Genomic DNA, 24,674 nt, shown 5'->3' with positions numbered 1-24,674 from the left:
GACAAATTGAAAATACTAGAAGTTCTATAATAAAAGGAATTCAAAATAAGCAGCTAAAACTGAAGATTGTATCTTGCTCTCCCTGTTACTTTGTCTTATAAAAATAAGCTAGTTGTCGTTGCCAGAAGCTATTTAGACACAACTGAATGTATGAAGTATGAGCAAATGGTGTAGATTTTTCTACAAGAAAAACCTGCTGTCACATATCTGATCATGTCTGTTCTTTCAAAAACAGACAGCTAGCTGGCCAGAAAGAGCTGCTTTCCTTGTTCATATTTATTATCTGAATGGTCAGACTTTCTGTGACCTCGTGTAGAAAACACACATTACATCCTATGCTACCTGTTCCCTTGATGTTTCTGTAAATAGAAGAATGTGATGAATTAGTGTATTACAAGGGGCGTACTTTGAATTTGGTATGGACATGACAATCCATACCATATGCTTCCTAGGAAAGGTTTTATTTAAAAAAAAATGGCTGCGTTGGGATTCTTTGGGTGTTGCTATAAGCAGGAAGAACCTGTCAGATCCTACTTCCAACTATTTCTCTCCCTTTTTGTCCAACACTTAAGACAGAGGGATTTATAAGTGTGCCCTGTCCCTGTGGCCAAACTTGTTTTGGGTACATGTGAAGTAAGGGGATCCTTTGGTCTTTCCAATTACAAATTTGATTATTTCAGTTCCAGTGTGAAGAATAAGCAGTTATATCCCTGATTTTCTTCCCCTGCAAACTGCTGTAAATCTGGCACTACAGCAGCTGAAGTCTATGGTATCTCTGCACACAACAGTGGGGAGCAGGGCTGGCAGGCTTCAATCATCCTCACAGGTTTTTGTTAAGTGAAGCTCAGCAGTGATGTGCTTCTTAATTCTTTCCTCTGCTGTCTAGGTAACTGGATCAGAGTTGAAATAAGCCACCTACCTATAGCCAGGGTCCGTTAGAGAACTGCAGTGCTGATGGGCAGGAGAGAGTAGAGGGAAGGACAGAGGTTTCATGCTCGCTCTCTGGGCAGCTGTACAAGGGTTGGCTGCCAAGTGCATTTTTTTTCAGTGCATAAGTCTTGCGGTGTTGAGCCAAATTCTCTTCTGGGTATGTTGCTGCAGAGCCAGGGTCTGTCGCATGCCTGAGTGCGTGCTGCTCACAAACCACCGGATATATTCAGCGAGTGCTTTAATGGAGCATGTTCTTCATCAGTTTACACATTTTGCTGCTTTGTCATGCATCCGAAAATGAACCGCCAAAATATCAACTTTCTATAGAGCTTTATTTTATTGCTATGACAACTGGAAAGTGCTGATCTGACTATTTTAACCCACAATGCCTGTGTTTACTGTGTACAATGAAGTATGTAATGCTTATTGTTAATGTGAATGAAATTAGACACATTTTTAACAGGCTTCCACATGTATTCAGAATATTTTATAGTTAAATTTTGCTCTAGGAATCACATTTAATTATCCCCCCAAAATAAGGGTGGTGGTTTTCTTCAGATGTGTCTTCAGATGTGCTCTGAGTGTTTATAAATAGGTTTCATCTGGAGCAGAGAGAGCATTACTCATTATCTTCAGTTGAACTTTTTTCATCTGTGCAGTATTTTGATTGGAGGTCATTGGCTTGTTCCTTCAGGAAGGTGCTCATATGGGATTCAGCTGGTATGTTTCACGCTCAAGGCAGTATCACTACAAAAGAGAAGGATACATTCAAATAATAGTAAACAGTTAAAAAGACACGTTTTTAAAGTGAATCACTGGCTGCTTTGAGTTGTTCACTTAAGAAAAAAGCTTTATTTTTAATGTGTGTTTTATCACATGATTTTTTGAGTTTGTGCAAACGATGCTATGAGAGTAGTGATAACATAGTTCTTCTGTTTCAATATTGCATCAAGTAACTTGCATGCAGATGACTTGAAGGACATATAGGAATAAAGACAACCTAATAGTTGAATTAATGCATGTTCTGGCATATATCTGAAGAGCTGTTCTTATTGTAGAATTGCTTATACTTTCTACTTGCATTTGCACAGAATCTTTAGCTGGTTCTTTCCCCAAGTTACTTGATATAAGTACATGCCTTGAGGGTTTTTTTCAATGAATATATGTTGATTTTGCAGAAATATTCAATTTACCTTAACTTTTTAAATGTTGAACAATGCTTGTTCATGTGACCCTCCTTTTGCTTTTTCTTCAGAGTGATTATCTCTGAGGCACTGAGACATGCACTAACATAGTAACAACCTGATAATCTCTGCATTTTTTTGTTAATTAAACATTATATAGATAAATGAGAGCAATAAATATGTTAATTTTATATTTAAATGTTCAGTACAAAAAGCAACACTTTCACAGTGAGGTTAAAGCACATTTGTGTTGAGTGAGATAGCTGGTACTTTAGATTTTTCTGATGTCACTTCTGTTTTGATTAAATACAGTGAACTCTAAAGTGCTTTGTTGGCAAAAGGCCACATGTGCAGCAATATTTTGAAAATAATTTGTATACTATGAGCTGCCAGACTTCTGGCTGACAGGAAGTTAAGAATCTACACTTTGCATTTCCTTAGCAGAAGTCATGATATCGAGTGATGTTTTGTTTTGAATAGTCTCTGCTGAAAACTGTGTTGCAGCTGGAAACTGTACATTAATCTCCTGCCTTTCACTTAGGGAAGAATAATGAATTTTTCATCTGGAGTAGCTTCACTCAGAGCTGTCTGCTGAATAACTCTTGGCAAATTTAGTAGTGATAGAAATGTATACCACTTCACTACTAGGAATCTGAATGGCAAGTGCCATTGCTGAGGTGTTCTAAGAACTTCTTTCTGGTTCATTATTTTTCTGGAATTGTCTTAAGTGGCTGTTTGTGTCCTGGATAATTACACTTATTTCATGGATTATTAATGTGAGAACATTTTGGAAACAAAGTTCTAGTACTGCCATAGCGTCTGCATTTTCTCTGTGGTTGTGCTCAAGAAGAAAAGTCTTAATCCAGCTTCACAGAAAAGATAATGGTGAGGATTTCAAATTTTTTAATGCATTGTTAGTGTTGATGCTCTCAGGCCAGTAGCCCTCTTGCATCCTAAGACTTTGCCTGACACGGAAAGGTTTCCAAATACCATTATTGTTCTGTGATAATACCTGTCAACACTTACATTTCGTGGTCCTTGCTGAATTCCTTCTAGAAAAATTTATACAAATAAATAAATCAATAAAGTAGATGTATTCCCTTATAGAAGCGTAAGAATCTTTGTAAATTAACATTTTTCTTAACATATTGTTTTCTAGAATATTTGTAGCCATAAGGGAAGCTGTCTCTGTGTCAGTATTTTGCACTCATTCACATATTAGAAACTTAAAGATTTACAGATGCACAAAACAACCCATCCCTTGGTAACTGTTTGATGTCTGTAAATAAGCAAATTTAAACTTAAGAAATGATGAGTTAGAGACTTCTAAAGAATTGACCTAACTCTTCAGGGTATTCCAGTAGATAACAGTGGTCAGGATTTAAAAAAACCCAACACCTCCTCTTCTGAGCTATATAGAAATTTAGGGTGGTGTGAGTGCTTTAGCTATCAGTCTCAATGCCTTGGTCACATGAAAATAATATACTCTGTGCCACCTAGAGGCATGTTGGGATTGTTGCACAGCTCTACTAGTAATTGCTGCTTTGAGGCAAAAGAAGTGAAACCACTATGATGTTTTGTGAAATGTTGAGTGTTAGTGTTGTTCTACTTATTCAGAAACTCAGAGGGTTTTTACTCTTTAGTGGTTTGCTTTTAATACTCATTAGCATTCAAGTACTAAACCTTATTTTTAAAAATAAATCTCAATTCTGGTTCATATTTTGGTTTATAAATTTATTTTTTATTTAATATATAAATGTGACTAAAAATATTTGCATCCCATCTAAATCCTTACTTTTAAGTCTCAATGCATCCTGTCAAGACCAGGTTATAGAAAGCAAACAGATGATAGTTGAGGATAAAGTAATATTTGCTTTTACATTTCTTGCTCTGATATCGTTTATCTTTATTTTTCTAGTAAGTTTTTGGTGATTAGTGTCAGCTAATTATGAATAATCAATAGAAATGTTTACCTGTATTTGAAGGTCAGCTGTTTTTGAAGAATAGAGTATGGTTAACTATTACCTGCATAGCGAGGCAATATTTTTTTATGTCTCTTTCCTGCTCAGAAAACCTAGAATGTGACTCTTGAAGTTTTAATGATGACATATATTAGCCTGCATTATAGTGCCAGAGAGAATTTCATGCTGGAAGTTCTCTAGCAGGTGTTCTTTATATTGTTCTGAACGTGTATGATGGTTTCATTTCCATTATTGAAAAAAGTATGCATACAAATAGGGATGTTTATAAGTTTTGATCTGTAATGATTTTCTCTTAAGGAAGAAGGAAACTTGTTTTTTCTAGTGTTAAACCGTGGTTGTGCATAGATGTAGTAATAAATATTTTGTTCAGAGGAAGTGGCAGTCTTGCTATTTTCAGATAGTCAAGATTTAATGATATTTAATAGTTTATTTAAAAACCAAAATCAAATACTATTTTGGCAGGTGACTGTGCTAACTAAATTACCAATGCTTTATTTTATTCTACAAATATAAAGATTAGGTATCTTCTCTGGATATTTATGAAACTTATTTCACTATAGTATTTTATAAGGGTTAGCTGCAGCATTTTTTTCCCTTAATACACTCATTCCTTATAAAGCAATCTAGTTGTAGCACTGAATTCCTCTGATGTAGAGGCATCCTCATAGTGTCCCACTCAATGACTACTGGCCAGATTTTTCATAGTGATAATTTTAGTTGATTCATTTTCTGTGCATATTTACTTTTTCTTTACAACAGCTTGACCTATACCACACGCTATTTCACAAAGGCCTATTCTGAATAATGCCACATGCTGGTGACCTTCAGTTACTGCCAGCCAGACCTAGATTATCACCTGCTGATTTTGAGGCAAAAGGCTTCCTACCCTTTTCTTAATCTTGCAGTGATCTAGTCCTTAACGTGTGGCCAAGGATTAAAGGGCTTCAGCTGCACTCTAGACTTTTTTTCAAAAATAGTTGAATTCATAAATGCAGAACCTGATGCTGGCTGCTTGGTGGTGTTGTCCATCCAAACTAGTCTAATGGTTTAATTTCAAACATTGTTTAGTGGATAAAAGGTCTTATGCTTAGAGAAATTAAATCTATGCTGACATCTGCTAAATTGAGTTTAATGAAAGCTGCCTAAAATCTGTCACATATCCAAGTCCTTTCAAGGAAACTTAATTAATTTTGACATTTTTGGGATGGTAGAACAAATTTATTTCTTGTTTCTGCGATTCAAGTTTGTTCAACAGAATCAAAACAAGTACACTGAAAACATTCCTACCCTGCAAATCATTTGTCTGTGTGATTTCTTTAGGGTTTTCCAGGAGATATTGGTGTACCTGGATTAAATGGCCCTGAAGGTCCTAAGGTAAGATTATATGAAAACCTATTCAAAATAACAGGAAACAGTGTAAATCTCTGAGGAAGAGGTTATGAGAGGTGGGCACTGGCATTATGAGAAGATAATCTTACTGTCAGAATACAGATACTTTGTCTCAGGTATTTATATGAGGAAGCTATTTGAATGTTTAATGCTGTCCAGACAGTCATGAGAGTAATTACTGCGTTGGGTGGAAGCATGTAAGATAAGCGTGCAAGATAAGTGTGCGAAAATCCTATGTAGCTAGAAAGTAGCATATATTTCACTAGTATTTAAATAAGTTACTCAGGTCCCACCCGAGTAATACAAACTGCTTTTAACAGTTTTTGAAAGAAATAGTAGCTGAAGATATGAAAAACGGGTAAAATTCACATGCTGGCTTAAATTATGGATATAATAATAGATATAAAAAATGACTGTACCAGAATAATTTAGCTTCTGCTCTTTATTAGACCAATATCTTAGACCCAGCTTAGGCAATAATTCACATGTATAGAGTTTTAATAAAACTTCGGATAAAAATACATATGGAATTTTTTTTTTAATGGAAGCTGTAGAGACTAATACAAAAAGTGCAGGTGGGTCAGAAATTAACCTAGAGGAAGATAGCTGAATAATATCTAAAGATTGACTATTTGTTGTTGAAAGGCAAGTACTGATGATGTTCCTCACTTACCAGCCTTGGGACTATTCTTATATTGTATTTTCTGTGATAAATAGTCAGAAATATGATGGAATGAAATTTCTATATGAAACAAAGCTGTGTCTTTGGATGATCTAAAAAACTGCACTTTTTGCTAATTTGTTCCACTTCTGTTATTTCAAATTGACTCATGCAAGGACTAAAACAATAAATCCTACTGTAAACTTAGACCAAAGACATTGCCAAATCTCTCTGAAATAAAAGCACAATAAAGCAGTTAGAAATTAAGTGAAATTCTAGAACACGAGGCAAGGTGTCTCATTAATGCACAAAGCATGAGAAAGCTTTATCTAAGTGGTACAGTTCTGGGCATTTGTATTCCAGGACTCAATCAAGTGAGACTAGATGAAGAAAAGAACACTCGCATGCTTGTATTCTGAGAGGCAGTTTATTCATTGTACCAAAATGAAGGGCTTTTTTGAGCTTTAAGTAAACCAGAAGGCAGAAACTGATGAGACAAAAGAACTGTGCAAGACCAACGATATCAGTTGTCCAAGAACAAAATATAAGGTTGTCCATGAATAAACAGACATGGAAATTGCAATATTTTCCATCAGCAGAGTTGTGAAATTCTGTGGCAGACTGCTCAAGAAAACATAGGATTGGGAGCAGTAAATAGTTTAAAGATATGCTCTTACTTGTTCCTGGAAGATTGTAACAATGCTTCCGTGCCAAAGGGAATAATTCTTGAGAACATCTCAAATAATCCCTTTTTTTCAGTTCTGATTTAGTGCTTTGCTAACTTGTTTGTATGTATGTGTGTATAACATTAGCAGCCTTATATGAATGAGTTTGCCTGATCATTACAGTGGCAGTTGCTTCTATGTTTGAGTTACCAGAGCACTTAAATAAAAACACTGTCTAGGGGAAATAGGAGAAGAGAAATACAACAGTTCTTGAACTGCAGTTCAGATGTAGTCATCCAGAGTGATAAACGAATGATGTAACTGAGATCTAATCCCTGCTGCCCGGTTTCTTCACTGGGATTGTATTATTGCACATTATATACAAGGCGTTTTTGTTAGAATTTTGTTGATGGCTAATACATACGTTACCAAGTTGTTGCCTTTTCACAGAGTTAGAAATAAAGGTACTAAAAGGTAGCCTACAAAGTTTAAGGCTTCATGTTCCTTCGATACAGACATTACATAGCTTAACAAGATCCAGTGCTCTCCAGCACATTTGGTGTTAGAGGCAAAAAGCTTTGACAGCCTGTCCTAATCAGGGAGAACTGATGGCTTACATTTGAAAATAAAGATTACCAAACTGGAAAAACTCTTATACTACTCCTTGTACTGAGGGAGAAGGGCTGCATAACTTTGGAAGTGTTTGGCTTTTGGGATTCCCAGCTGTCTTGAGTTGATTGAAGTTCTAAGAAATTTCCTCCAGCTTTTATTTTTAGAGAACTGTTCTCACTGTGCTGCTATTTTCCTCATGTTTTTGTTTATGTTTCCACAGAAGCAATACCCATTTTAAAAGCCAAGAAAGCAGGGCAAGCTTTACTTTTTAGCAGTTGGTGTGGGATAAATTCAGCCTCTTGGTGGGAAGTTTAAGCTCTGTTGAGTGTAATCAGCTGTCTCTAAATGGCAGTAGAAGTTCTGGATTGTAAATTTTCCCTAAATTACTGCAGTAATCAGCATATCTGACCTCTCTAAATCAGTGTTCAAAGGATTTATTATGTAATTTGGTCTACAGAACATTATTCACTTTGGAAAACGGTATTTTAGAAGGTGTTTGATCTTGATCCACTACTTATTAAAAAAATAATAAACAACACACACTTTTTAAAGAAAGGGAATAAGAATGTTTTTAAGAAACTCTGAAATAACTTAGTTTCCTATGTTATTCTTGCTCTCTAACTGAGAAAAGTGAGAGGAAAAGATGGTCAGAATATGCTGACTACCACTGTAGTTTTTCCAGTGGTGTGTGTTGTGCCATAGAAGTAGTTGAGAGCTTCCTTCCTCTGCTCAGTTATGTTTGTTTGTTTAACACATTTAATAGAAGTAGCTATTAGTAGTTTCACCTGTGAAATACAGGATACCCCATTTGCTGACTGCCCTGTTTTTTTCCAAACACTTTGGTGCATGTGGAATGTCTACCTTCATTTTTTTGTTTGATGCCTGAAACCTCAAAGAGGAGATGGAAATTTCTTTTAGTCTTAATATTCAGTTTACAGTTTGGGACCTTTTCCTGGATCCAGTTAAGTGCAGTGGAAGGGTGTGTACAGTAACAGTGTTGCTACCATTTCCACTGTGCAATTACATTGTACTGAAAGCCGGATCTCCCAAAGGGCTTTCCCGTTAGAATAAAACAACAGTTCTGTCAATGAAAAAATTTCATGACTAACTATATAAGATTATTACTTATGTAGTGCTACTGAAAGCCCTCCTGTCACTTTTGTGGTGGTATGTGAAACAGCAGTCCACCCCAGTCCTTCCCAATCTCATCTGTTCTTTGAGGAAAACCGGAACCTTGAGGTGTCCTGTTCCATTTTTCTCTTCCATTTAACGTTGCATGCTGAGTAAATTGTTTCTGGACCAATGCCTGCACCTTCTGTCTAGACTTCAGCTTCATTAGTATGTAATTAATAAGGCTTACACTTGGAACTTTCCCACCATTTCTTTCTTCAGAGGCTAATCATATCTCTCCTAAAGGGCAGTTTCTTTGTTCTTGTTGCTTTATCTGATATTGTTAAGCTTAGCTTTCCCAGAACATTAATATGTTTACACACTTTTTTTTTTTGTTCTACTCCAGGTCAAGTGCTTTTCCCAATTATTACCATTGTAATTGGGATGCCCAAGGTTTTTGACACACTGCTAGCTGCAAAGTCATTTTAACAAAGTTTTGAAAATATTCATGTGAGCAGTCATGAGAACTCTGAGTTAGCATAGGATAAGGTGCTTTGTCTCTGGGAAGCTGATTATAATCGTAACAGAAAAATAAGGCCTGAAAATCACATGTAGTTCTGGACAAGCTAGTATTTTAAATTCACTTTGTAGTTTCTCTCCATTGCAATGTTGTCTCCACATGTTATTCTAAAGACTACCTAAATCAAAAATCTGTACATTGATGATGCTTTAAACTTAACATGATGGCATGCTTTAACTCTTTAAAAAGAGAGGAATTGTTCTTTTGTGAGTTCAAATATTTTCTTCCTTCTCACAACATCAAAGGAAAAATGCTTCAGCTAATCTATGTGGTAGAAGTTTTCCAGCAGATATTAAAATTCTTCTGCATCTTCTCCTGGCTTTCTAAGGGAAATGCTATGAACAGTGGTAAGAAGTGAAACCTGCTTCTTCAGTTTTTCATTTTTGTCCAGGTTTATGAGAGAAACTAGACCAGTGTGATTGTCTGTTGATGTAAGTTTTCACTGTGTTTGTTTTGATCTTTAGGGACTTCTGGGTGACCGAGGGCCTCCAGGGCCACAAGGCCCCAAAGGAGTTGAGGTAAGATCAAAATGTTATCTAGCCAAGAGATTATGTTTCAAAGAAAAAGTTAGGAGAGGTAAGAGGGTTAGACAACAATGGCTAGGTGTGTACGGTGTTGTCATGCAAAATTTGAAGTTTCTTTTGTATTTTGGCAAGTGTTCCAAAGAGGTTTTAGCAGCCATATGGGGCTGTCCATCCATTATGGGGTTTACTTTAGTTATTTCAGTGGAATCTCAGGTAGTACATGTCCAGAGTTTGATGTGGTTCTTCTAGTTAAACTGGGGAGATGTTGCAGGGGGGCATAGTATGGAGATAGAAAGCATATATCAATTTAACTATAGTGTCCTAGATACACTTAATTAAACAGTTAGACCCCTATTAACTGAAGGAGGAGAAAGGTAGCTCTTCATCTTATAGATTCATTGAGTATTCTTAATTCGTCATCATAAAAATAAAAGCTTACATCTCATAGGCTAAAAATAACATTAGAAATTATTTAATTAGTGATTCTGGGATAGATCTCTAGACTTGTAAGTACCTAAATTATGGGCTTCCACAACAGGTATTGAGTGAGTAAAAGCTAACAGTGGCAAAATGATCTGTTTAGTTTGAAGCCAGGAAACAGGTAGAATTTCTTAATTCCTGTTTCCTGTTGCTTGTAATTGAAGAAGTTGTGTACCACTTCCTCCAAAACTTGGAGAAAATCTCCCATATTGAGGAGGAACAGTGGACCACAATTGATACTAATTCATGCTTTAACTATGTAATGAGTGAACCCTGAAGAGTTAACACTGCAGTTCCACGTTGTTCTTATCTATATCAGTGCACAGCACAGGCACGGTGTCTCATTTCTTCTCTTATACACCTGACAAGCCTGACCCCCAGCCTCCCTCCATCCTTGAGAAAAGACAGGGGTTAAAAACTTGGCAAAATGCCATAGCATCATAGAAGACAAAAGCAGGAACGTTCCCACTGCTTTTATAGTCATTAGTGTCAAATGTTGCTACAACAGAGTTACTGCAGGGCTGACAGAGATTGGCCCATCATTGCTGATTCTCTACCTGCTCAAAATTGTGAAAATATTGCTATCATGGTAGGTATACCTACAGTTTCACAACCCTTCTTGTTGCATCTATATAGGTCTTGGCTTTCTGGCTAATGAATTTGTCTGTCTTATAGTGTTTCTGTCAGACTTGGACTCATACAAACACATATGAAGTAAATTTAAGATGATAAAATAAATACAAACAGTTATCTGCAGAGTTTCTTTTTTTAAAATTAGACTTGACATCAAGATCATTGAAGTCCTGATTTCTTTTAGGGAGAAGTAGGACCAGCTGGACCTATGGGAGGAGTTGGCCCAAGAGTAAGTATAAGTAATTTTGTTAAAAGCAGGGGTTTTTTTAGTAGGAAGACTACTTTAAAATGTAAATTTACTGTGAGAAGTGACTGTGATAAAATGAGAAGTGGTTTTCCATCCAAAAAATTATACCTCAAAATAAAATTTTTGAAAAGGAAGAGATAAATAACAAACTGCTTATGGTGCTCCTCTAAGACAGATGAAACCACCATGCACTTCCTAGGGACTGAACCAGTTGATATATCAAAATATTTAAGTTGGGGAAGAAGAACAACCCACCCGACTCACAGGGAGAAATAAAAAGGAGGTATGCTTTAAGAAGTCTACCAGAAACCTCGTAGATAGTTAGTGAAAAAATGGAAGCTGGAATGTTACAGTCCTGTTGATGCTGGCATGTTTTAAAAGATAAAAGTTTAAAACTAACATTCAATTTCTTTGTTACTTATAAAAATATACTAGTGTCTGTGAGCATTTTAGTGACCTTGAAGCTTATTTTTAGAAACTTTCTAAGCTAAAATGAATACTGGCCTGCACTAGGGATTACAGGAGTTCACTAAGCTTATTGAATGCAATTTTATCTTCTGCCTTTACTTGATTTGCTTATATGTGGTTATCGCTGGCTTGGTCTTCATTCTGGTTGACTTCCCATTTCTTGCATGAACTTGAAAAAGTCTTTTGCACTGTTTTCTGCTTTTAAAGTGAGTATATACCTGTGTAATTTTTCTTGCTCATTAGCTAGTCAAAGCTGGGAATTTGCTTTATGTTGGAAGTAATATTAAAACATTTTTTTGTCACATAGATTAGGCGTTAAAATAAACAAACAAACCCCAACCAAAACAAACAAGTGAAAAATCCAAACACAAAACCTTCCCGTAAAAGTCTGCTTGTTTTTCAGATGAGGAAAACATGAAAAAAATGAAACAGAATTTCAAACCCCTCTGTAACTGAATTCAATATTCAGTTGAATCTGTCTGAGCTTCTGCTGAGAGCCTCAAATTTTTGTTTTGGCTACATCATACTTGGAGTCTCCTCCTTGGGCAGGGCTTCATGGCTAGACAGCAACCCTATGTTGTGCTGTGGCAATTGGAAAAGAATATGTTGTAGAGGGTGACTCTTGGGCAGAGAGACACCTACTCTCACATCCCATACATCATCGGGCATGCACAGGCCACCAACAGCTGGTGTCAAAGTGACCCAAGAGGAAAAACTTCTGCATAACCTAGCAAACTGAAATGTTTTTAATCTATTTTAGGTCACTTTGACCTAAATTATTTTCATTTTTATTTCTCTCAATGGGAGATGTGCACACCGTTGGCATGTCTTATGGCTCTCTGGTTTCTCTCTCTCATAGCAAATTGTTGAGAGACAAGTATGTGGATCTGAGGTGGGCCCCAGGGTTGCTGTCTCCAGACATTTTTAGTAGCTTGCTGGCTAACATCCCCTCCTGAAATGAGAGGTAGGGGAAAAGGGAATTTTGCTTGATGGGCAGCCCTGCCTGTTTTTCCTCCTCATCCAGGGGCCCATCTGCTTTTGCCTGGATTCTTCAGCTTCTGTTGTCTCCAGCTGTTTCACAGCTCCAGGCCAACTTGTTGGCTGCTGCTTTGAACTCTGCTCCCATCTCTGGTTGTCCTTGCTACTTCACTCCCACATGTAACATAGACTGTGTGATTACACTGGAGAGAGAGTCACAATCATGAAGTTGTTAAATCTGACATAGTTTACCAGGACTAGTCAATAAGCTGCTGAACACATCTTTCTTTTCAAATTATGTTTGCTTAATTGCAATTTGACCTTCATTTGATATACATAGGCTTTTTTTCCAACTTCCATGAAAGGAGTATAACAGAGTGAATGCTACATCTGAAAGTAAACGCTATCAAAATTGTGTTGTCACTGCACTAATTGAATAGCCATGGGGGCAGAGGAGGTCTCTGAGAGGGACCTGAAGAGGTGGCCTGGCCATGCATGGCCCCAAGGCACCATCAGCTGACTGCTATGTCTTTAGCTGACTGATGTGTTTAACTTGTGTTTTGCAGCCTCCAAGAGCTGGGGAGTCTTCATTCCCCTCATCAATCTCCTTCAGTCGTTTGCCTGTTTTACAGACTTTTTTTCTAATGTCTAACTGCTCTATCTGAAAATCTTGCCTGTGCCTTTCTCATTGCAACCTTGCTTCCTGCCCTAGAGACCTTATTTGGGGGCATGGTTAACACGTTAGTCCTCTTTCAGCCACTGTTACTTTGACTTTTCTAGGGTTTGTCTAAACTGGGTGAAGTACCATTGCCAGTGATATACTCTGCACCTTTGATTATTCCTATGAAGCAGTAATGGAGCGGGTTTCTAGAGCTTCTGGAATCCTCATCTCTTCTACTGTGCACTTTTCAGGTCAAAGTATTCAGCCCCCAGTTCAGGTTTAGTCAGGCACCAAGCAGACAGCCATAAATTTTCACGTCATTTTTCTCTATTCCCCTGCCCTTGTTTCTAGCATTTGCTTTAAAAAACATGCAAAAGACTAAAAACCCCTGGGACCCACCTGACCAATGCTGCCATCAGAATAGATCATTCTCTGCAATGGATGATGAGCAGAAAGTGCATATGAACTTGCACCCTGGTTCTCAGGTCCCAGCTTGAAAAAGAATTCCCATGTGTCTTAAACAACTGGAGACAAAACTGAGGATGCTCTCCTGCTTACTCAGGGTATATAATATATCAGTTCCACAGAGCTCAGTCTGTTTGAACTTTAGAAGAGTTTTTCGAACTGAATCTGATCACATAATTTGAGATTTAATTCATTCCTTCCCAAACCTTCCCACCCATTCTATTCCAAAGTCAAATACTTACATTCTCTTAAATTAATCCTTCTACATTTAAAAAAAAGCTTTTTTTTAGTATTTGTTTATTTATCCTGCGAAAATACAGTGGATGCCACATTAAAGAAGTGGCTGTGTTTATTTGGTTTCTTCCCAATTAACTTTCTCTCTCAAAGGCTATCCAAATATTAACATGAGCTGTCAGTGTAGCTCAGCTCAGTCACTGCAAGAGCTGATGCATTTTATTAGGTTTTTTGGTATCTTCATTGCTGGAGCAGAAAATTACTTTAAAAGAGTGGAGATTGTTTTAAACCAGAACCTGAACAGACACCTGAGTAGAAGTCTGCAACTTTCTTGTGAGCGGAAGAAGAAGGGCAGAGACTGATCTCTTCTCTGTGGTGACCAGTGACAGGACCTGAGGGAATGGCCTGAAGTTGTCTTAGGGGAGGTTTAGGTTAGATATGAGAAGAAATTTCTTCCCCCAGAGGGTGGTTGGGCACTGAACAGGCTCCCCAGGGCAGTGGTCACAGCACCAAGGCTGCCAGAGCTCAAGCAGTGTTTGGATGATCCTCTGGGGCACCTGGTGTGACTCTTGGGGATGGTCCTGTGCTGGGCTAAGGGTTGGATTCAATGATCCTTGTGGGTCCCTTCCAACTTGGCATATTCTCTGATTCTGTGATAAAAAGGAACTGTTGTGAGTTGATTCCTTTCTGAGCTGCATGTGTTAAAGAAACCTGGAATTCATATAGTCATCAGATGAGCAGTTTCTCCTGAAGAAGGTGGAAAATGCTATCAAATCTGCCCCACTCCTCCAGTGCAGTATTTTCTGAAAGTACCTTCCTGTGGGCTGAAGGCTTGTGAGGAGCTTATGGAAGGATGGAAATAGAGCTATTGTGAGAGATATTTATATTAATATATACACACCTGTACTGACCTGTTGTGAGGGGAAAGGAAGAATAGGTGGTTGCTGTTTCCTGAAAGGGAAGGCTAGAACTTTCAGCTAATATTTTAGGACACAGACATTTCCTTTGGGATTATCCTGCCTTGGAAGAGTAATTTTCTCAGGGGTTTGCAAGCAGAAAAGCAGCTATCCCTAGTTTAACCTTCTGTCAGTGGCTTTTCCTCCATATATAAATGTATTGTATTTCTTTTTAAAGCCAAATCTGTGTGTTTCAAATTACTTTACCAGTTAAATCCACTTGTTCCATTTTCTGATCAACTTCCATCTGTTGTGCATCCTTCATAGCTAGTACATAAATGGGGAATGAGCCAAGAAATCTTTACAAGTTGTAGCTCCGATTCAGTTCTTGTAGGACTAAAGTTATCAAGGTAGTTAATAGTGGCCACTAGTTTTCTTTCAATGAATTTCACTTGAAATATTTTTGTTATAGTCTTGCTGTCTAGAAAGACCCCAAGGTTCTTTACAATAAAGTAGTTAAACAACATGTAGTAACCTGCAGAAGCCCATCACTCGTTCTTTGTTAAGCTTTGTGGAAAGACATGACTTGCTTTGTCTGGATCTTTCAGAACTTCTCTTTTTGGTCTTTTCACCCTGCATTCTTGGATGTGCCATGTTTTAATCCATTGGCAGAAACAAATATATATTCCTAAAGTGGTTTTATTTGTTGGAACTTGCTGGGCAAAATGAAATCACTCAGGTAGGCAGAGAGAATTGGAGACATAGAAAGGGATTAATAAGAGAAGTCATGGAACCTGCTAAGATAAGGTGATTTTAAGCCATATGGAGAATTTCTCAGATGCCTAGAAATTAACGTGCAAATTATGCTCTGAAAGACAGACACAGAACAGCGGAAGCAAAAGAGCCAAATGAAAAAAATGCCATCATTTTTTAAGAAACCTGTTTATTACCTGTTGCTTTAGTTGCTCTTGTCTCAGTACAGCTGATGCAGAACAGAAAGCTCATTACAGACTCTGGTGATTGCAATTACTCCGTTTGGTGAAACAGCAGCTGATAATTTCCTTTTAGCAGAAATCTGCACCTTTTTGATACTGAATCATTAAAATGTTGAATTCATTTTCTTTCTCTAGTTATCAGCCTTCAGTGATCTCATTAGGAACTTGCTCAAGAGCCTGATCCAGTCCATTGGACCTGTACTTCTGGACTAGGGCCTTTTCCTCAGAGCAGATGGGGAAAGCTTGTCTAGACAGGGCTGTGCTGTCTAGATAACCAAAGGGTTAGGCTATTCTTGGTGTTGTAGAGGAAGTAAAGTACACCTGGAGGGAAAACAACCTCCTGAAAGGGAGACATAATTACATTATAAACATCTAGTTGAAAATTAAGAGGGAAAGCATTCTGGTTTGTATGCCCGTGTGGGTCTGTAGGAGTGACAACAGAGGAGGGATGAATGTTATAAAATGCTTCAAAGATTTGGTCACTTTGTGGCCTCCTGCTCTGATTGATGTTGCTATATTTCTTCCAGCTAACAATATGTTATTAATGCAGTATCATAGCAACGAGAACTATCAGCAGCAAAATGCTAGTGGAGAGAGATGAGGCTTAAATTAATCATCAGTTTTCTGAATAAAGAGGAAAGGATATTGGAGCTGATTTTGTCTGGTTAAAGAAGGACAGTTGTGACACCAGTCCCTGAAGTCTGAATGTCAAATTCTGTTAGTGTGACTCCCTATGCTGCTGGAATTAGCAGGAAAGAACATGGCCTTGTCTTTTTCCTTGTCTCCCTAATGTTTTTTCAAAGTGAAATTGAGATGCATTTCAATCTTGGACTGTGATAGTTTTTCCTCAGTGTTAACTGCTGTAAGACTTAATACAGATTCTGCTTACTGTTCTAGTATTCAACGTAATGTTCAACAGTGTATTTTCAGATGTAGATTTATAAATACGCTTACTTCAAACTTTGGTATTAAATATTACTAAAATGTACATTTTTAAGTACCTATATTTTGATAAATACAGAAATTGGGATGAAATTATCTTTTTTAAAATAAAATATTTACAATATTTTATTCTAATCCTTACTTTAGGGAAAGCCAGGACAGAAAGGGTATATAGGTGATCCTGGACCAGAAGGTTTAAAGGTAAGTGATGGTTTTATGAATGAAGTAGAATATATTTGGAGGGTCAACTGTTTACAGTTATACACTGCCATATACAGTGGCATGCCAGTGAAAGGATGTGAGTACACGTTTCCATACAATATCAATGTATATCATAATGGTGATTCTGCTTCCTTGCAAGATCCCATTTTGGAAAAGAAGGAAATTGTGCAGCTCTAGGAGACAGGGCTGTGTGAACAAAGAGTGCACCTGCTAAAATGAAATCTAACTGCCTGGGGATGTGAGGGTGCCTGGGGACAACAAGGGACTCAGGGCAGTTCTTACACTGACAGGATTTTTGGGTTGTGAGTGGGAATGAGATGGAGTGCTACAGTTTGAAAGAGGAGCTTGTGGCAGCAGAATTTCTCAGTGCTGAACTGCAATCTGTATAAACAGTATGCAAATAATTGCTTGTTGGTTATTAAATAACTGAGATCATAATCATAGCTAGATAATTAATAGTGAATATACACCAGTGAATATACACCCAGCTTTCACATGTAAAATACACAGAAAAATGTTCCAGTTATTTAACATAACTTGCAGCATTATTAAAGAGAACAGAATTAATCTAATACTGAATGACAGTTTCAAGATTTTGGGGGGAGGAGGAGAAGCTTATACAAATGCCAATTTTCCTAATATTTCATAACAAAATTACAGTTATCAATAGTGTGCACAGGCAACATTTACCTTTGAAGCAGTTGTGAAATAGTGAAGGTAATTTGCTGAAAGGAGGATATAAGTAAAAAGTAAGAAGTTCGTTTATAGTATTTGCCGACTTAATGTATTTAGTGAGCACTTAATACATAGCTTGCATTTTTGTGGGCAAGTCCTGAACACATTAGGACATCATTTTACAAAATCAAAATTAACCACTGGCAAAACTAATTTTTTTATTGGTTGCTTAATTTTAGCTTTTAAAGTTTTAATTGGCAGATGTAACTTAGAAAATAAAGAGGTTCTGAGGAAAATAGAGGACTGATATACACATATGAAAGAAATTACTTTTCTAATGAACTGCTTCATCTGTTTTCTGCATTTAACAGGGAGAACAAGGAGATCAAGGAAACCTTGGAAAAAATGGTGTAGCAGTAAGCTTGAATTCTCTTTCTGGTTTGATTTTTAATTCTGTGTTCATTTGAGAGTGAATGAATAATTTGTTGCAGGAAGTTTCTGATGAAGTTTGTCTGTCTTTGAAGCTGTAGTATGGTAGTTATACCTTTGTCATTTTTCAGAATCATACTACTTAAAGAAATTTCCCATTTTAAGCATTTTCTTGAATTAATTCTGCTTTTTTCCTAATATGTTGTGTGAACATTGCAGGTGGTTGTAGGGATTTTCCAAGGCACATTTGCCTAAGTGAACAAGTGATCCTTTTCCAGTTAAATCTTTAGAGAGGCTGCATTTAGCCAGAGATGTATTTTGCAGACTTGTTCTATCTACCCTCCATAAAATCACAGAGCTCAAGATGACCTTGAGGTAACATGTAGTCCATCCTCTACTGCCTAGGCAGGATCAGTTATCTTGATATCATTGCTGAAAAATATTTGGCTAGCCAGTTATTAAAAAGCTCCAAGGATGAAGGCTCTGTGACCTGCAGGCAGACCAGGGCTTTTCTATCTTTATTAAGTTCTTCCAGTTGTGTAACCTGATTCCCTTTTGCTGGAAACAGCATTTTACATACGATGATTGTTATTGTGTGCTGCCTCCTTTCTTTCTTTCTTTTCAGGCTTAACGGTCCCCATTCAATTAGCCTTTCATGTTTCCTAGATAATGTAAGTCACATTCTAACTCCCCTATAGTCTGCTTCCAATTCATCTAAACGTCTATGGCTCCAGCTTACTGCCCAAACTGTTCAGAGTACTGAGAGAAAGGAAAACTTGCTGCTTAGATACATACTTCTTGCATACATGTGCTCATTTTTACAGTAGTATGTTCTTATTCTGTTTGTGATCCACAGATCTTCTTTTTTTAAAGGCCTTATCTTTCTCAGTTCTTCCACTGTAGGTGCTTTTTTAGTTGATAATTGTCGCTTAAACATACCGCCTCAAAATTCTCTCTAATTAATTTCATCCCTTGCCCTTTTGAATTTTTAACTTTTGTCTGGGATTTATGAGCAGATGTGAGCTTGTTGGCCCATGCTTGAGTTACCCAAATGATGTGTAGAATACGAGTAAATTGATTCTGTCTCTTGAGTTAATGTCTGCTGAGGAGAGATACCACCCACTGTTTTGGGCTTAGTGCTGTACTACTCACAAATTCTGTTCAATTTAGTTGGTAGTCAGAGTGAGCTCACCATTGTCTGCAAAAATACCAAGCAGGTGTACCCCAGACAGCTCATCAAATGTTTGGTTACTGCTGAAATTTTACAAACTGCCTGTAAGACAAGTCCAGATCTTCTGTGCTTCTGAAGTTTGTGCCCTTGGGAAAGGGGCTGAGAAGTTGGACTCAGTCAATTAAAAGTATCTGCTTAGACAGGTACCAGTAGTGCCATGACATGGCATAAGGTCCCTTAGAAGTCATCCAGTATGTCTCTAAATGTAGTGAATATGCTCAGCAGCCACTTGATCTATAGCTTTGTTCAGTAGTTTATGGATAACAAAACCTTCATTTTGTTAGGTTGTAATCAGAGCTGTAAAACATAGATTCATTTCCTCGTGTTAGCGTTTGGAAAATCTCAGGGGGGGTTATATTGCCAGATGGTTGGGGAAAACACAGGTGAGTACTGGGGAATGAGCATGTGATCGAGAGGAGTGGGGCATCATAACACTGCCTTGCTTTTATAGAGAGATGCAGAAATGACTCTGTACTGGGACACAGTAGTAGAATCTCCTGTCCCTACAACCAGTGTTTCCCTGACATGTCACTTGCTTTCCCCACCACCGCCCAGTACTGCAGAAGATGAAGCTTTTATTCCATGGGAATTCCATTTTTTTTAGCCTGTAACATGTTAGGGAAAATCCATAGCATTTACTATGTTGTACAGCATCACATGCAGCAAAATCCTTAATAAAAGACAACTCTAAACTCAATCTTAAGTCACTACATTAATAATAGTATATAAAACAGCTAGTTACTTAACCTTAAATTTCTGGATTTGACGTGGAATTTTTTTTGCTCCACAGTGAACTTGAATTCAGTGCACAAATTTTCCACAACTCAGATATTTTGTATGAACATTGTCTTTCACCACTAAAAAAGCTCCATTCTATGTAATAATTACTGGCTCAAATACATAATCAGTGATTATATGTTGCAGTGATACAAATAAAATAATCATACCAGCTACCACAATGTAGTCAGGGTCAAGATGCAATAATAAAATAACAGAATATTTGCTGTGCTGAACAATGGGATGTTGCAACCTTGTTACAGTGTTATAAAGAAATATAAGTATGGCCCATCATTAATTACCCTTTCCCACACTTAGTTTTTGGAGAATTTGCATGTGATACAGGATGACATGTGATACCTGAAAACTGAAGTAGTTTCTAAGTTAGGGATAAATATTCTTCATTTTTACCTGTAGATTTTGGAATGCCTTCTGCTTTATGTACATGTATTTTAATCAAATGAGCTTTATAGGCCCTTGATCCTGAGATGTTACCTTTGTATTATCTGGCAGCAGAGGACTAGCGCCCACTACATGGTCTTTAGGAGGATAATATATATTATCTTTTCATTAAGGCCAATGGTGAAACACCAAGAGCAGGAGACAATCTTTCAAGCACACTCAACAGTACTCCTCAGACCATTCAAAACCCCTTTCCTTCACTTTATTCACCACTGACATCTGTAACAATTAAGTTTTTCCTAAAAAAAAAAATTGTAAAGTACTAGCAGGAAGAGGACGGTTTTTCTCATATGCAGAAAACGCTTCTCCAGATGTGAGTCCTGATGCAAAATATTCACTTCTGTGTGCTTTGGACTCAGGTTTTACTTCCAGCTTCTCATCAGCTTCTGTTTGTAGCAAGTAATTTCTCTTTCCCTTGGCATGCAGATAGAGTGCAAACTTATTAACTCACAGATACATCCGCTCCCTGTTATTCGGTATTGGCTCTGGTGACATGAGTGATGACTCCAGGACATCTCTGGAATCACACGTCACACACAAAACAAATAAAAAAAAAGAGTTTGAAAAAAAGAAGACAAAGTACAAGAACAAAGTATAAGTGCTACCAGCTGCTGGGACAGATTTTAAGATGGAGTCCAAAAGAAGGTATGGAGTAAGGCACCTGTCCTTTCTGATGCCTTGTGAATTTTGTGTTACCAGATACCTGGTGACAATAAATGCAAGGAGAAATTGTACAAATTGGACTAAACAATGTGCAATTATTGTACAATGTCTTTAATTATAAAGGGAAAGGGAAAAAGAAATTACTAAAAAGTTCATAATAAGTCCAATGTCTAATAAAATTCTTTGGGGGGAGGGTCCCTTCTGCACCACCACATCACCGACACCTCTTTTTGTCTTGTCTATGGTTTGCTGTTTATTCGTTATCTTTATTGACAGAGTTTTTCAAATTAGAGAACATAATGCATACTTTTAAGCCTATGGTTAAAATATACAGTACTCTTTTTGTATTATCTAGTGGGCAATCCATCACAGCATTCCCGTTTTCCATAAGATAACTTACCTGAATAAGTTGTCCAAAGAAGAAATTTTGCAATAATAAATCCTGTAAATGCTGAATTCATAGCAAATTATGCCATGAAGCACATGTCCATGTCTGCTATTGATACCAAAGTGCTGCCTTCTTTAAATTTTCTTACTTTTCTTGGCTTTCATTCATCTCCTGTCTTTCACTAATACATCTGCCACTGCTGTTTGAGGTGCCAAAGTAGTTATTTCTTTTCTGTAGCAGCTTTCCCAGGTCAAGTCCTGCTTAGTATCTGCTTAGAAAAATACAGATGGCAACCCTGCACAAACAGGCAAGTTTCAATATCAGGAGATTGGACTATAACACTTGGTTATTCAGTCTACTAAGTTGGAATATGTCCTGAAATACAGCTTTGTCCGTAGGCTAGAAGCCACACCATCCAACATTTCTTAGGTCACATGAAGCTGATGATTCTTCAGAGCACACTTCTGCCAAAGTATTTCTGGATGCTTGTCCACTGTGGAAACAGAGCAGACTAAATTTATAAAATGTTCATGGTGCTCATAAGCTTAAATGACACACATTTAATACTAGATCAGGAATGTGTCTCAAGTCAGACCTCGGACACTATTTCTTAACTGAGTCCTATAACAAAAACTATTTCTCTGGCTACAGCATATGTTGTGTTTCTTTAAAGGGGAAGGGGTGCAGGTTCAGGTTGGGCTACTTGGCTCAGCAGAGCCCAGAGCTGCAGTAGAATCCAGAAGCTGCCCTTTGCTGCAAGATATTCATTTAACTGCAGGACCATCAGGTTCAATTGAAGAGGAATTGGTTAAGATAGTGAGAAGTAATGGATCAGCAGGCAGAGCAGATGTACACTGCTGATGAGACAAAATCTTTTGGAAGTCATGCCAAAAGAAACAACCCCAACAGCTACTGAGAAAATTCTCCTTATGTTTTGGGGGATGAAAAATCTCATTTTGCTGACATGTGCAATTGGATTTTGTATGCTTAGATGCGATGCTGTCCAGTGATGGATCGCAAATACCTGAAAAAAACTTCAAGCATCTCATATAAATGATCTGTCTCTTAAAATGTCAGGGATGATTTAAGAAAATTATTCATTGCTCAGCTTTTATGACGCAAAATTTAACTCATCTGAACTTGAAACAGTTGTTTACCAGAATTGTTTTAGTGTTTGATAATGCTAGTGTTTACCCAGACTGTGCCACTCTCATTAACTAAATGCAAATTAATTCCTATTTCACCTCACCACCTCCATTAGAGAACTTCAGCCTGTGGCCCCTACACTTCTGAATTAGAAATCACTGACATTTATGCACAAGACAGAGTACATGGATAGAACTGTCAGGTGCAGCATGTGCAACTGGTGTCAAAAGGACAAACTGAGATAAGCAGAGTTCATTAACAAAAATTCTGGAAAAATAATCTTCAAAAATTACATGTCAGCAAGTTTACCTGGTTGCAACAGTTTGAAACAACAGGAGGAAACCAAGCTGAAATGAAAAGTGCTTTCCCCTGGAAAAAAGAAAAAAAATTACAGTCTGGCAAAGAAAACATAGTGATTTTCAGGCTGTCAATGGCAGCTCCAGAGCAGGCTGCAAATGGTCAGACTGTGAGAGTCCACGAACAGCATGAAAATGCTGCAGTCATGCCATGTGCTTGGGAGCTGAGTAGTTTTTGAGAAGAATTACCATGAAGCAGTTACTGCGTCTCCTGGAGAGATAAAAATGAGCTGGGTTAGGCACCAGGGATGCATAATTCAGGGACAATGGAAACTGCAGTTCCTTTTACTTGAAGAAAAGATTAAGTGAGCTTTAACTGATGTTTTCAGGATGCTCAACAGAAGGGGTTCTTTGAATTATCATGAAAAGTCTGGGCTTTGGGGATATAGGCCAAAAGATAAGTCAGTTGAGGCAAGCCATTTTTTTTCGAAGACTGCTGAATGCATGGGGCATTGCCAAGGGCTTCTGAAGAACAAACTAGTTTAGCTGCTTTCAGAAACCAGCGGGATAGAGATTACTGTAAGTTCTATGAAGGACTTAACAGTGAATGGTAATAACGATACTCTGTCTATGTTGTGCTTCTTGTTTTTACCCCAGATGACCTGATATACTATAATTCCTGGCAGTTTTTCTCTTGAGAAGAATGGGGAAAGAGGTTACAATATATGGAGGTTAGCTTTGTCAAGCTGTTGCTTATTGAAGGATTTTTTGCTAGTAGTGCTCTTCATCATCCAATTTCAGCTAGAGAAATAGTACCTGTACATGTAGAAGCTGGTTGTTAGAGCATCCATTCTTCTTCCTCTTGTTCATCAACCTTGTTGTCTTTTTAAATTTAATTTTAAGGTTTTGCTAGTGAGCACATCCTGCTGCCACTTTGTCAGCAAGCATTCCTCTGCATAGTGCTATCAAACAGAATTACCCTACTTTACGCTGGTGTTGCTAGAAGCAAAATTTAACTCATTTATTTCTTTCTTTAAGCTGCTGTAGATTAAGCAGTGGTGCCAGTACATTTTGGCTTTCCAATATTCAGTTGAACTTTTGAGTCCTTTAAAGAATTGAGTGAAATATCATCTGCAATGTGCAAATATGGTGCATCTTTGCTTTTATTCACCTCTTTCACTGGCAGTAGCAAATCATAGATTTTCACTCAGATTATCACCTCTGGTTGATTACTGAGTAACTTTGTCAACAGACAGAAAATGCCAGTGAAACAGATGGGCAGATCTCAGTGTCAAATAGAAGAAAATAGTCTCTGCCTTGTAAATATCATGCTTTCCAGCATAATCCAGGGTGTCACAGCTGCAGATCTCATGGTCACTTCATAATATTTCAGTTATGACGTGGGAAATAGTTTCTGAAGTTTAGAGGTGGAACCACCACCTTGAATCAACACAACCAAAAACCAATATCGTTATGTGGCACACATGCACTAGTTTGCACATCTGTCAGACAAGAGCTACTCAGATGCCAAGGTCTAACACTGGGCCATTTTCTAATCTAGTTTTGCATTTTGGTAATTCCAACTAAAGTGCCACTAGAGAGCAAATGTCACTAAGGGACTTAAAGTTAACTAATTGAACTGGCAATAAATTGTAAGTAATCTGGCATGACTTTACTTTATATTCTTATTTGGCCTTTCAGATAACCAAGATTACTAGAGTTTCTCCTTTCTATGAGAAAATATACCCT

At 37.5% G+C, this 24,674-nt stretch overlaps 1 protein-coding gene across 1 annotated transcript in view; it reads left to right on the top strand.

Annotated features, from left to right (window-relative positions):
* COL24A1 (collagen type XXIV alpha 1 chain) overlaps nt 1-24,674 on the top strand; it is a 133,767-nt gene that overhangs the window by 55,790 nt on the left and 53,303 nt on the right. Inside the window, exons 23-27 of the mRNA XM_027694196.1 lie at nt 5,417-5,470; nt 9,578-9,631; nt 10,935-10,979; nt 16,784-16,837; nt 17,905-17,949. Of these exons, the coding sequence (XP_027549997.1) occupies nt 5,417-5,470; nt 9,578-9,631; nt 10,935-10,979; nt 16,784-16,837; nt 17,905-17,949 (252 nt within the window). The remainder of the gene's footprint in view (nt 1-5,416; nt 5,471-9,577; nt 9,632-10,934; nt 10,980-16,783; nt 16,838-17,904; nt 17,950-24,674) is intronic.

Source organism: Neopelma chrysocephalum, unplaced genomic scaffold, assembly GCF_003984885.1.
Source record: "Neopelma chrysocephalum unplaced genomic scaffold, ASM398488v2 Primary Assembly neopelma1_97, whole genome shotgun sequence".
NCBI lineage: Eukaryota > Metazoa > Chordata > Aves > Passeriformes > Pipridae > Neopelma > Neopelma chrysocephalum.
The sequence above is the reverse complement of the archived record's forward strand: the minus strand, read 5'-3'. Positions and strand labels throughout refer to the sequence as shown.